The sequence below is a fragment of the Muntiacus reevesi genome, chromosome 5 (assembly GCF_963930625.1).
Source record: "Muntiacus reevesi chromosome 5, mMunRee1.1, whole genome shotgun sequence".
Lineage (NCBI taxonomy): Eukaryota > Metazoa > Chordata > Mammalia > Artiodactyla > Cervidae > Muntiacus > Muntiacus reevesi.
The window spans coordinates 82277411-82292632 of NC_089253.1; the positions used below are offsets into that span (position 1 = coordinate 82277411).

The following is a 15222-nucleotide window of genomic DNA, read 5'->3' on the forward strand; positions in this document are numbered from 1 at the left end:
TTGATGCATTCAACACTATAAATTTCCCTCTAAGCACTGCCTTTGCTATAGAATACAAGTTTTGATAAATTATATATTCATTCAGCTCATTGTAATTTTTAATTTCTCTCTAGGATTTTTCTTTGACATATGAATTACTAAGATGTGTATTATTTAATTTCCAACATTTGGGTATTTATCAGCTATCCTTATTTTACTGATATTTAGTTTAACTTAATAATATATATAATTCTATTATAATCATACTTTGTATGATTTTTATTCTTTTAAATATTTTAAGGTTTGTTTTGTGGCCCAGAATGTGATTCATCTCTTTGAACATTGATGAATATTTCATATGTGCTACAAAATAACTCTACTATTGTTGGATAGAATATTATATACACATCAATTACATCAAGTGATGGATAGTGTTCTTCAGGTTCATCTAAGTCTTATTGATCTTTTTTTCTGTTTTATGTATCTATTACTAAAAGACTGGTGCTGAAGTTTACAAGTATAATAATGGATTTGTATATTTCTCCTTTCAGTCCTATCACTGTTTGCCTTATATATTTTGACACTCTGTTAAATTTATAGACCTCTAGCTTGTTCTGTCTTCTAGAGATTTGACCTCTTTATGATTATTCATCATCCTACATTAGCCTTGACAATCCCCCTGTTATAAAGTTTGCTTTGTCTGAAATTAATATATCTACTATAGTTTTTGTGGGGAGGGAGGAGAGATCCCCTGGTAGCTCAACTGATAAAGAATCCACCTGCAATACAGAAGGCCCTGGTTCGATCCCTGGGTTGGGAAGATCCCCTGAAGAAGGGACAGGCTACCCTCTCCAGTATTCTGGCCAGGAGAATTCCATGAGCTGTATAGTCCATGGGGTTGCAAAGAGTCAGACATGACTAAGCTACTTTCACTTTCATAGTTTTTTAAAGAAAGCATATTTTATAGGTTCATTGGCCCATTCCTTTAAGTTAATTAAGGTAAAGAAACCTTTTAAAATTTACAAGCTAATAGTTATCAAACAATGCAAATTTGTTTATTAACCTCAAAATTATCAATGATGAATTCAGCAAGGTAGCAAGATCCAATATTAAAATACAGAAATTGGTTTCATTTCTTTATACTAACATTAACATATCAGAAAGGGAGTAAAAAAACAGTACTTTTTAAAATCGCATCAGAAAATAAAATACTTAGGAATAAACCTGACCAAAAAGTTGAAAGATTTACACGCTGAGAACTATAAAACGTTGATAAAGGAAATGATTCAAAGAAATGGAAAGATATACTGTGCTCTTAGACTGGAAGAATTAATATTGTTAATATGTGCATACTATCCAAAGCAGTCTACAAATTTATTGTGATCCCTATTAAATTACCCATGACATTTTTCACAGAAGTAGAACAAATAATCCAAAAATTTATATGGAACAATAAAAGACTCAGAAGTGTCAAAGCAATCTTGAGGAAGAAGAACAGAGCTGGACGCAAAATCCTCCCAGATTTCAGATAGTACTGCAAAGCTATAGTACCCACAACAGCATGGTATTTGTACAAAAAGAGACATATGGATCAATGGAACAGAGTAGAGCATGTAGAGATAAACTCACACACCTATGGTCAAATAATCTTTGACAAAGGAAGCAAGAGTATATAATGGAGAAAACACAGTCTCTTTGGCAGGTGGTGTTGGGAAAGCTGGATAGCTGCATGTTAATCAGTGAATTTACAACACACATATACATCATACACAAAAATAAACTCAAAATGGCTTGAAGGTTTAAATATCAACATAAGACTTGACATCGTAAAACTCTAGAAAAGAACATAAATTAAACATTCTTACATAAATTGTAGGAAGACAATAAAAATAAAAACAAAAGCCATTAAAAGGAATGAAACAATTTCATTTGCAGAGCCGTGGTTAGACCCACTATCATATCATATCAGAGTGAAGTAAGTCAGAAAGAAGAAGACAAATACTGTATATTAATACATATATATGGAATTTAGAAAGATGGTACCAACAATCCTACATGCAGGGCAACAAACGGAAACTTCTTTAACCTGGAAAATGAAAGAGTCCCCTAAGTCCAGGAAGTGCAGAGAGTCCCACACAGGATAAAACAAGGAGGAACATGTCAAGACCCATGCTAATCAAAATAGTAAGAATTAAATATAAAGAAAAAGTAGTAAATGCAACAAAGGAAAGGCAGCAAGTAATATATGAGGGCATCCTCATAAAATTTTCAGATGATCTTTTAGCAGAAACTCTGCAGGTCAGAAGGGAGTGGTATGATATCTTTAAAGTGAGGAAATGGAAAAACCTACAACCAAGAATACTCTACCCAGCAAGGCTCTCATTCATATTCATCAGATAAATAAAAATCTTTACAGGGAGAAAAGCTAAGAGAATTGAGCAGTACCAAACCATCTTTACAGGAATTGCTAAAGTAACTTCTCTAGGTGGAAAAGAGACCAGCAACTTAAAACAACTTTCTACATATATAGACTGCTAAACAAAAAACTTATGGGGAATGCAAACCAAAGAACTATAGTATATACACAAGCGAAAAAAGAAGAAGCATCCCAAATGAACACTAAAGATGATCATCAACAAGAGAACAAAGAGGAAGGGAAGAAAAAAGACCTGTAAAAATGAACCCAAAACAATGAAGAAAATGGCAATAGAAGAAAATCCCTGGTGGTCCAGTGGCTAAGACTCTGCTCCCAATGCAGGGAGCCCAGATTTGATACCTGATCAGGGAACTTCTACATGCCACAACTAACTACATACCACAACTAAGAGTCTACATATACCTGAAGATCCGGCATGCCACAACTAAGATCCAGTGCTGGCAAATAAATAAATATTTTTTAGATGAAAATGGAAATTTTGCAGAATGTATATTGAACATTAGAAGGAATGTTGCTTTACACTGTAATTTATTATTGCCTTGGCTCTTGTGATTCTTACACTTTCCTTACACTGTTCTTGAATAAAAGTGTGATTTTTCTCTCCTCTGAATACTGTTCTAGCAACCTAATCACACATATAAATAAAACAGAATCTTGTTGAAGTGCAGCTCATTTTATACAATGATGCACCTACCATTTTTACAAAAGGATATACTGTATCAGTGAAATGAACATCCTGATATAATATAGTTACCAGATACCATGGATCTTAAACCAGTCCTCCACACCGATATCACAAAGGTATCACCTGTGTGATATCTTTCTCTTTTAAAATATTTCTGTGCTGTTCTTCATATTGAAATAATTTCCTAAGCTTTTGTACTTAGCCATATGAAGCAACTAGACTACTCTACCCTGTGTGTGTGATAAGGGCCATTGATGTATGATCCTGTTACTTTCAGTACTAATTTTTTAACGAGTTAATTTTTTTTTTTTTTTTGAGTCCTGGGAAAATATTATGCTTCCTTAAGAAAGCACCTCCATTCTACCTGCTGGCGCTGCGCTCCCTCTGTCACTGTTGTTCTTCAGCATTGCCAGGTTCTGTGCCCTTGTATTAGTCTTCCCCACCCTCCCTTGAACTGGGGGAATTCTCACTGATCTTTTGCATTTTTGTGTTTCAGATTGTAAATCCAGTGTGCAGAATATGTTACCTTTGGAAAATTTTTCCTATAACTGTGATACCAAATCTTTAGAATTTGGATAGTGTTCTTTGCTTCCTAGGAATAATGTAAGTGTATTCCAGAGCAGATTCATCATCTATACACTAAAAATTCCAGTTGGATCACCTGGAGGACTTTAAAGAGTGTTCAGTTGGGAGTGTTCAACATGATCTGGAAGCCTGGATCAATACCAGCTACTAGGTTCCCCACTGACTTTTGCACTAAGTGCTACCAAATGGGTTCTTTCATTAATATTAGCCAACTCTAATAACACATTTTTGGAGCTCTTCTATGTGACTGGCCTTATTTTAAGTGCATTTATCTCAATTGATCCTCATGACAAACTTTTAACATCAGTGTTTTATTATTGCCTTCTTTCTACAAATGAGGACTCTAAGGTCCAGAGAATGTATCTTCTGCCCCAGTTTTACAGCCAGCACATGAGGGAGTCAGGGTTTGAACCCGAGCAGCTGGCTTGCATATTCTAGTTGCTTCACTCCATACTGTGCTCCTTTGCTTGGAAATATTATTTACCTGTTTTAATTACCTAGTGTCATCTTCACAGTTGGTATGAATTAAGCTTGTTTTTATTTCTCCCAAGTAAAATCTTTTTATCTAATCTGTATACCATATTATACACTTAGAAACCCTGGTTTGTGAGTACTAAAAAGCAAGTGGCACTTCATTTTCCTATGTGAAAATGATGTTTTTTTTAAAAAAAAGAGGAAAGCCCAAATACTTACTGCTTTCACTAACTCTTACTATTGAGAAGATAGACTTACCTCAGAAGTCCCTAACTATTGTCATTATTTCACTTTTATTTGACCTTGTTGGAGAAAAAATCTGCATGTGTGATTTTTCCACATGATTCATCTTACCTTGCAAATGCCTATTCTAAAAGAGTATAGTATTTTAAAATATTTCTATAACCACTTCCCTGTCTTCTTAGAGAATAACAAGGTTAACAAAATCTTTCCTTTATGACTCAGGCATAATGGTGATGAATGTCTGTTATTTTATTAATGCCATTTAATAACTTACCTGTGACTACTCTTTACCTTTTCTTGCCTTAATGTCATATTTTCCACTGTCTTTTTTTTCTGTCTTGAGTGGATATCCTTCTAAAATACTTCACCCCATACACTAATCATATTTGCTACATCATGTATGTGTTGATAAATGTGTTGATAAATGAATCACATTTGCTGATTTATATACCCATTAAAATAAAAGTAAAAATGCATAACAGGAATAAAAATGTAATTTTTAGTGAAAATTTTTATTATTATTTTCTTGACTCAGAGGCATTATTGTATCAGTGTCAAAATATATGGTATATCTGGGAGGGACTGAGACTGCCAGCAGTGGGACTGCTGGATAAAGAAAATATACTGAGTTCTGAAAATGTGTTATAATTACAAATTTAATATGGAAATATATGTATATATTTCTACATATGGAAATATAGAACTGAACAACACAAACCTCTTTTATAGTATACTTTTTATCCTTTTGACTTTCTGAAGTAGTTATGGTTCCAAAGCAAATTACACCATGTAAAATTCCTTTTGCTTTTAAAGAATTTTGATAATTCTGTTATTTAAAGATTCGAGGTGAAGTAATGAAATTAGTACATCTGGCTTAACAAAGCCACATTACACTGTTCACATAGTAACAGTTGTTTAGAGATGTACTTTTACTCCTGAGTTTGTTCATGCTTGAATATCCAAATGAAAAATAAACTGGAATCTTACAGTAAATTTGTTGTTGAACTTTATTTAGCTGTGTGGGTGATGTGGATAACACATGTACAAGATGATTAATTATTTTGCTGAGAAGCATAATGTTGTGGAGCCATCTGCTGTGCCATTATTGGGAGGGTGATCCTTATAGATTACCCACTAAATTCTTTTAACACTTAGATCCAAGACTGCCAGTAGTCCTCCAGATTCTCATTAAATTAAGGCTATTGTGGAGATTTAGGAGCAGCTGGACCATGTGGAAAAATGTCTCCATATTGTTACTACCAGTAATTCAACCTTGAGAAAACCATCTCAAGCCCATTCTTAAGATCTTTTAGTGGGATTTCTGCCATTTATATCACTGTTATCTTTTCCCATATAACATACCTACAACAACCCCACTTCAAAAGCTTTAAAAGTATTTTGAAAAGATATTTTGAACATCTACTTTATCTTGGCAGAGCTTAACAAGCTCCTCATCATCAGGCACACAATAGCTCATATTTTTTGTGAAATACTATGTTTTTCATATTCCGTATACCATTTATTCATAAATTTGCTTATTCACTCATTCAGCAAACATCTATTCAATAGCTACTTTTGTTTTTGCTGTGCTGAATGCAAGGTTTTAGTCTTAAATGAAACAAAATTCACCATGATGGCCTGATTTTTATCTTAGCATTCATCTTGTCCTAGAGTCATGTTCCCTGGAGGTCCTGTGACAGAGCATTATAACTTCTGTAATCTCAAACTTTCCAGGTTACTATTTGACCAGTGAAATGGAAATCATTTTAAATGGTTTGTTAGAAATTCAGCCCTCTTAAATATTAAGTTAAATAGTTTGACTTGACCTCTGCATTGAACTTTGTGTGGGCCACATAGAAACTGAATTTTGATCTTAATAATACTCCCACAAATGTGTATATGTTGAATTCAGGGCATTTAAAAAACCTATCAAAAACAATTTTCCTTATTAATAAAATTATGAGCCTGAGAATCTCTTAGAGGGTTGTAAAATGAGAATATATATGATTAAACCCAATAAAATGGAGTATTTGTACCTCAAAAGCAGGAGGCTGAGATTGCTTGCTAATTCACTATTATTCTTTCTAGCAAGCATTTATGCAGGCCTAATTATGATAGTGAAGAAAGCCTGCAGACATTCATCTTGCTCTCTAGAAATGTTTGATTTATCATATAATTAGTAACTATTGTAAGAACTTGTTCATTTTCTTCTGATTTTCTTTTCTTCAGCTTCCCTGTATTTACTTTCACTGTGTTTTTCTAATCCTCGTCAGCATGTTAGCATCTGTTTTTTTTTTTTTTTTTTTGGTGTTTCTTTATTTCATTTTAGTCATACTCTTTCCTATGTTTAGTTCAGAAGCCCTTTACTATTAATCTTTCTGGACATCTCAGTTCTCCTTTTTGTATCTATATTCTGAAATTTTCCTCATGTGCCATAACTCAATTTATCTTTCTGGAAAATAGCACTAATAATATTTTCCTAGGCCACAGACTGTTGGAATAAAATTAATAAAGATGGTTGTGACAATATAGGTAATACCTACCCAGAAGATAGTAGGCCATCTGACTTTGAAATCCTCAAACAAATATAATAAATTGTTCTTTCTGGTGCTGCCAATGTGAGCAACCAGGGATTCTGAACATGACCAAGGCTGTAGGCACCTGCTTATTATTATAAGCCAGCATGCCTCACAGATATGCTTGCCATTTTAGTTTTATAAATAACACACAAAAAGAAGATGTGACTGGCTGATGCTATTTAGGAATGCCAGATCCTCTCACTCAGCCTAGTTAAAAACGAATTATGGAAGTGGATTTCCTAAAAGTACTTTGGAGAAAAGTAAAAATCATTTGGTGGGTAAATAATGAAGCACAATGTGCTCTGTGCTCAGTTGTGTACAATTCTTTGCAAGCCCTTGGACCACAGCCTGCCAGGCTCCTCTGTCTATGGAATATTCCAGGCAAGAAGATCTTGATTTTGAACTAAAAGGATGCATAAAGGATGAAATATCCTCCTTTGTAGAAAAAGAACACTCTATGGAAGGAGGTGTGTAATTGATTGGGTGTGTAAACAAGATAACTGGGTCATTTAATAACAGACTTCCAGACCCATGGTAAAGAGGATGGTCAGCAGTTGTTCTTTCTTATTGACAAGAACAGTAGAGTGGAGGCCAGAGGTAGAAGTTACCACTTAAAATTTTGCAAGATGCTAGATAAAATTAAAATGGGCACTATAGTACCCAACTACAGGTTAAATAAATTTAACAATTATTTCATTATTAACCAGTATAGACATGGGAAAGGGGTAGGAAGAGATTGTTATGCTTAGGTAGGTGGGCCATAGCAAGCAGTTTAGGGACTCAGTACTAGCTGAAGTGTGAAAATTGCCTGTGATTAACAGATGGAGATAGAGATACACATAGTCCTGGAAATTCTGTTAGAATCCTAGAGTTAAAGAATCATTTTAGTTGTTTATCTAAAAATAGAACTAAATCTATAAATTGCACATTAAAATGTAAAAAAGTGTCAGTTGCTCAGTCGTGTCCGACTCTTTGCAACCCCATGGACTGTAGGCCACCAGGCTCTCCTGTCCATGGAATTACCCAGGCAAGAATACTGGAGTGGATAGCTGTTCCCTTCTCCAGGGGAGCTTCCTGACCCAGGGATTGAATCCAGGTCTTCTGCATTGCTGGCAGATTCTTGACCATATGAGCCACCAGAAAATTGCACATAAAGATACACAAACAAATCAATAAATCTAACTTTTTTATTTTCTATATACATATATGTTTATGTTGGACTTAAAAGCTATCTTGAATAGTTCCATAGTTTCTAAGCTTCAAGTTAGAAAACTTTATGTTGTCCCTGCACAAATACAGTAATAATCCTAGTGATCAAATTTTATTATCCCTTTGGTTGGGAGAAACCATTGACTGCTATAGAAGGAGTGTGAGTATTATAGTATTATGTTCCAACTATTTCTCAGACTACTGGGAAGATATAATGTTTTCACTGTTATATAAACCTCTACATAGTCCATGTCTAGAATATTGTATATAGAGTAGTAAAAGCTAGAGCAGTCTAGCCAACCACAGACTGCAGGCTCACTTAGTGCAGTATAAATTGTTCTAGATGCCTTACATTGCCTATTAACATTATCTAGTAATGATCCATGTCATTAGAAAAATTGCTAATAGTATTGGATATTCATATTACAGGGCAGGGAATGATGCAAATTAGAACTTTTAGAAGTTTAAAGTGCTATGTAAATGCCGAATATATTTGTGGAAGATTATTAACACATAGCAGAACATGTCCCATCTATAAAATGAAGGAAGCAGATTTGATTACAGAAAGACCTTCAGTTTCAACATTCCTTAGCTTTATGTTCTCATGGTCTGGTCACATGCATTGGTCATTGTGATCACTATCAGAAAGCAGAACCATCTTGGTACCTTATGTGAAAGAGCTGAAAGAAGTACAAAGACAGGCTTTTCTGGGATGCTGAGTATACCAATGTAGGAATGTGCTCAAAAGAAACAAGATAAAATCCTACGTGCCTATAAATGAACAGTTTTAAAGAGTTATATGTGTGTTTTTCCATTTGTTTTCATGAACTAGTGGAGGCACTCCATTTGGGAACACTAATGGCTGCCCATGGCTACTTCTTTCCAATCTCGGATCATGTCCTCACACTCAAGGATGATGGCACCTTTTACCGGTTCCAAGTAAGTTTATTAAAAGTATTATTTAAAAGTAAAAATATGTCTGCATTTTCATTGTTTTTGCAAAAATTTTGAGACTTGACTTATTTTACTTTGACTTGAGTTAGAATCTAATTAATTATTTGTGAAAGCTAAGTTGTGTGATGATTGAAGTTATATTTTATATAAAAAGTTTGAGAAAAATTCAGAGTGACAGTGGATTTCAGGAAGATGAGAGAGTCATCTGTAAATTATATTTATTTGCTAGGAAGGAAGTTGAGATATGGTAACTAAATTTTTTATACTCTGGACCCTGTGTCATCCAGAGCCGTCTACAGTCCAAGCAAACGGTCATGGGAATGCTTGAAGCTCCAGGATAGAATTAACCAATAAATACATATCCCCTGCATGTCTGAGACCTTCTATAAGTCTGTGGAGAAAGGGGCAACAGAGAATGAGATGTTGGATGACATCACCTACTCAATGGACCAGAGTTTGAGCAAACTCCAGGAGATAATGAAGGACAGAAAAGCCTAGATGCTGCAGTCTATGGGATCACAAAGAGTTGGGAATGACTTGGTGACTGAAAAAGTCTGTGAAGGACATGCATGATGCTTTGCATGTGTATACTCAGGAGGCCATCTTAGATAACTTATGAACTGACAAGAGTTATTCTAGGTCATTTTCAAATGAGATACCTATAAAGAATAAATTTTCAGGAAATGAGTGTGGACTCCAATTTTGGTCATAGGTCTACAGTTGACATGAGTTGCGATGATTTACCTGAAGTGTATTATGTATTTCATTAGACATTATGGTTCATTAGTAACTGACTAATGGATTCCAGTCTGTAAAATTAAGGCACATATAATGCCAGAGTTTAAACTGTAGCTCTAGGTACTTTCAGAGGGTTCTTCCCATTGCCCCACTTTTAGACTTTGGCGCATTCTTCTCACTAGCTCTGAGTTATTGATTAAGTGACTTCAGTGCCTAAGGACTTGCTTGGGGAAACTGAGAACAGACGGAACATGTTTTGAAAAAAGTTGTTCTCAAAGGTCCTTGTCTTCCTAGAATATTCTCACTGCTACAGAACACTTCTATCTAAGGAAATAAGCATTGAATTTTACACTGAATAGCTAGGAAATAATGCAATCTCCTGAAATTGTGATACTGACCTAAGTACTCAGGCAATTAAAATAAGTTGGATCACTTAATTATAGAAGTCTTTAAAATAATGAAGCTTTATCCTTAGAACAGTTAAATTTAAAGTAATACTAGCTTAAAATAGCTTATTATTAGGTTAGAATAACTTGTGGCCCTAAGGTTAGCATTTTAATGAATAAAAATTATTAGAAAAGAAATTTTGTATGTGCTACTAATACTTTTTGATTTTTTAAAGGAGTTACTTTGGTATTGCAGGGTTATATATTCCATAAAATCTTACTTTTTATATGAATTTTTCATATACAGACTATAAAGTAAACATTAGGCCTAAAATTTTTTTCTTACAAATTCTAAATGAAAGATATTTTTGATAAAATACCAACTTTTATCCATCTTCACTGGCAATTTACAGGTAAAATCATCTATGTATAAGATTAATATATCTGTAAGGGAGGCACTGAATATAATCTGTATGTGTGCGTGGTAGGTCACTTCAGTCATGTCTGTCTCTTTGCTCTCCTATGGACTGTAACCCACCAGGTTCCTCTGTCCATGGGATTCTCCAGGAAAGAATACTGGAGTGGGTTGCCATGCCCTCCTCCAAGGATGCTTCCCAACCCAGGAATTGAACCCCAGTCTCTTATGTCTCCTGCATTGGCAACTTGGTTCTTTATCACTAGTGCCACCTGGGAAGCCCTGAATATAATCTGTCTCTTGACAATTATCAAATTCAAAAATTTCCCTCAAAACAAACTAGCTGAGGCATGGCTGAAAATTAGTAATGATGTCTTGAAAGTGAAAGTGAAAATGAAAGTCGCTCAGTCGTGTCTGACTCTTTGTGACCCCATAGACTATACAGTCCATGGAATTCTCCAGGCCAGAATACTGGAGTGGGTAGCCTTTCCCTTCTCCAGGGGATCTTCTCGACCCAGGAATTGAACCGGGTTCTCCTGCATTGCAAGCGGATTCTTTACGAACTGAGCTGTTAGTATAATTTGTAATCAAGAGCAGAGTTCTGCTCTTGTCATTCTCAGACTAAAGTTAGTAGGCAGAAAAAGCTTTAATGTCATGTTCATGGGCAGAGATGAGCAAAGTTGAGAATGGACCATACCACATTCTGGAGAAAAGGAGAGACAGTTTTTAAAGAGCTTTACAACAGAGCAAAAGAATGGGTGCAAATGATAAACGTATTACATTACTTCTAGGTACAGGCAGAAGATTGCCCAGTTTGATATACCTAAATAGATGATCAGTTCAGTTCAGTTGCTCAGTCATGTCTGACTCTTTGCGACCCCATGGACTGCAGCACGCCAGGCCTCCCTGTCCATCACCAAGTTCTGGAGCTTACTCAAGTTCATATCCATCGAGTCGGTGATGCCATCCAACCATCTCATCCTCTGTTGCCCGCTTCTCTTCCTGCCTTCAATCTTTCCCAGCATCAGGGTCTTTTCAAATGAGTCAGCTCTTCGCATCAGGTGGCCAAAGTACTGGAGTTTCAGCTTCAACATCAGTCCTTCCAATAGATGATAGATAATCTTTTAAATTACATGAATTAATGTTAGATACTTTAATGACATATACACACATTCAAAATATGATATAAATATGACATATTTGTAAATCAAATAACCATGCAATCTTAAAACAAAAGTTTTAAAGGCAAACAAAAGAAACCCCACCAAAGTCAGGGATAATTTAATTCCTGCTACAGTGTCTACCAAGGCAATAATTAGTCTATACTTCAACAGCTCTAGAAATAGAAAACACATTATTGTTCAAGGTATATGCTTCCATTTTTGCATTGGTTCCAGACAGCATTAAGTTCTTTATTACATTAAATTGAAATTCAACTCCATGGAAGGATTTTGAAATTCATGAATTAAACTAGGAAGCTTGCAATGTTGTGTTTATAATTGCTCCAGGAAATGATTGAGATTCTGGCCATCATTAGAAATCTGAAGAAGCTTTGGGGCATAAGTTTGAAACAAACAGTTGCACTGGTATGCTATAGTATGTAAATTTGTCTTAATTTTTCAATCATGTAATTTTTGTATGTACTGTAAACTTGTAATTGTCTAATTATTCTCCTTGGCTAATTGAAATTGAGATCTGACATGGTTATCCAGGTCACTTTCATGACTTTCACCACATTAGTATATGAGCCAAAGATTACTGAGTGATGGCTAGACAGTTTTGGATCTGTTTAATCACAGCTAAAGAACCCAACTCGGAAAAACAAAGAAACTCATACACTAAAGTGTCCTAAAGTCTAGTTGAACTGTGAAAGTAAATTTTTAAATTCCAGCAAACTATAAGGTTTGTTTTTCTTTAAATTGTCTCTTGTGCTGTGTGCTGTGCAAGTCACTTCAGTCGTGTCTGACTCTTTGTGACCCTATGAACTGTAACCCACTAAGCTCCTCTGTCCATGGGATTCTCCAGGCAAGAATACTGGAGTGACTTGCCATCTCCTCCTCCAGGGGATCTTCCTGACCCAGGGATCAAACCCATGTCTCTTACATCTCCTATATTGGCAGGCAGGCTCTTTACCACTAGAGCCATCTGGGGAAGAAATTGTCTTTTACTTTAAGTCAAAATATGTTTCCTAGAAAAAAATATTGCAGTATTAGTAAAGAGTTAGTTTTATACCTTTTCCACTTAATGTTGTTGTTCAGTTGCTCAGTCACGTCCGACTCTTTGTGACCCCATGGACTGCAGCACACCAGTCTTCCTTGTCTTTCACCATCTCCTGGAACCTGCTCAAATTCACGTCCGTTGTTGTCAGTGATGCCACACACCCCCTGAGTGATGCCATCTCATCCCCTGGCACTCCCTTCTCTTGCCTTCAGTCTTTCTCAGCATCAGGGTCTTTTCTAATGAGTCAGTTCTTTGCATCAGGTGGCCACAGTATTGGAGCTTCAGCTTCAGCATCAGTCCTTCTAATGAACATTCAGGGTTGATTTCCTTTGGTATTGACTGGTTTGATATCCTTGGAAGACTTGAAAACATCTTTCCACATAATATCACAGGATAAAATAGTTTCATTTATTTATTTTTACGGTCAGGGAGTTTTCACTAAATAAATGATAGAAAAATAAATAAAAATTGTAAGAATACTGGTGAAAACATTCCTTGTAGTTTTGAGAAAAAAAGTATGTGTCTGACCAGTCTAACTAGAGTGTATATTTTTTAAATTAAATAAATATGCGCGCGCACACACACACACACACATCCCCCAAACTAAAGAAGCAACCCAGAAGGAATAATGCATTCTCTGAGAAGTATCTCAGAAACTAGCAGCCCGCATGAAAAGAAGATTTTTTCTATTTTGTTTCTCTATGCTTCCCCTAAAATAGTGACCCAATTTTACCCTCAAATTGGGTTAAGTGAATTTATTTGCCAATGAGGGAGTGCTGTATAAAGCCTTGATATCCCCCTTAATCTAGTGCTTCAACCTTTTTACCCTCTAAACTTATCACTGTGCTCACCTATATACAGAATTAGTATTAGTAGCCTTCTTTATGATGCTGGAGCAATTTCCAAGAAAGTATAGTTCAGTTCAGTTCAGTTCAGTTCAGTTGCTCAGTCGTGTCTGACTCTTTGCGATCCCATAAACCACAGCACGCCAGGCCTCCCTGTCCATCACCAACTCCCGGAGTCCACCCAAACCCATGTCCATCGAGTCAGTGATGCCATCCAACCATCTCATCCTCTGTCATCCCCTTCTCCTCCTGCCCTCAGTCTTTCCCAGCGTCAGGGTCTTTTCAAATGAGTTAAATGAGTCAAAAATTGAAAATCATTTTCAAATGAGTTCAAAAGAAAGTATAGAGGGTGAATCAAATTCCCTGGGAGTCCTGAACAGTTTGGAAGGACGCTCTCTCAGAGATTCAAAAAGTTCTCCCAATTACCCTTTTCCCCTCCTTGAGAATCCCTCTTCTAGGAAGCAGAATTATCAAACCAGTAATCAAAGATTGGGCTTCCCAGGTGGCGCAATGGCAAAGAATCCACTTGCTAATGCAAGAGATGTAGGAGACGGGGTTCGATTCCTGGGTTGAAAAGATCATCTGAAGAAGGAAATGGCAACCCACTCCAGTATTCTTGCCTGGAAAATTCTATGGACAGAGGAGCCTGGCTGGCTACAGTCCATAGGGTTGCAAAGAATTAGACATGACTGAGCGACTGAGCATGCATGCATGCAATCAGAGATTACACCAAATATGCTTGCTACACACAGATTGTTAATCTGATTGTTAATGTAATTGACAAATAAATATAATCAAATCCATAAGTCTGATATCTGCAGAGACTGTTCCATTGAATCCCAGGGCCATCATCATCCAAGGAACAATTTGAAAGAGCAGACGATAGTCATGGAGTTTGCTCAGCGTGTCCAGCCATCAGGGCTAGAAAAGCCCTATCAGAAAATATAACCTGCTGATGATGATAATTGGTTTTCCTGATCAGACATCTTCTTTATAATTTCATCAGTCAGTTTCTAGAATTTCACAGAATCATATATGTCTATTGTTAAGCAGTCAACTAAGATATTAGTTTAAAAAATGATCTCTGACTTGTGCAGTTTAAAAATTTAGAGCACTAAGTGTTTCTATGAAGAAATATTTTTTAAAGTGAAGGTGAAAAATTGTTTTAATCTAGCTCGATAATGTTGAGAACTGCATTATATAATTAATAGAGCCAGGCAAATGGTTGCCCATCTTAAGGAAAGATTCTGATGGTTGGGCTTTTGGATCTATGGAGAGCAATGATGAAATACGTGAATCAACAAGAATAATTTGCTAAGTATAAACTTATTCATCATGAATTTTAGTGAATATAATACTTTGCTTTCAGTCTTTGTGGATTAACACTTCTATATAAATAATGCAATCAGTCCTTTTACTTTTATGTCAGATGACATACAATTGTAGCATAGGTACACTGTTTTATATACATGC

At 35.7% G+C, this 15222-nt stretch overlaps 1 protein-coding gene across 5 annotated transcripts in view; it reads left to right on the forward strand.

Moving 5' to 3' along the window:
* The window catches only part of RGS7 (regulator of G protein signaling 7), a 442134-nt gene that overhangs the window by 353813 nt on the left and 73099 nt on the right, over positions 1-15222 (forward strand). For all 5 annotated transcript variants that reach the window (XM_065935654.1, XM_065935651.1, XM_065935652.1 and 2 more), the window contains one exon: positions 9024-9130. In XM_065935654.1, the coding sequence (XP_065791726.1) occupies positions 9024-9130 (107 nt within the window). The remainder of the gene's footprint in view (positions 1-9023; positions 9131-15222) is intronic.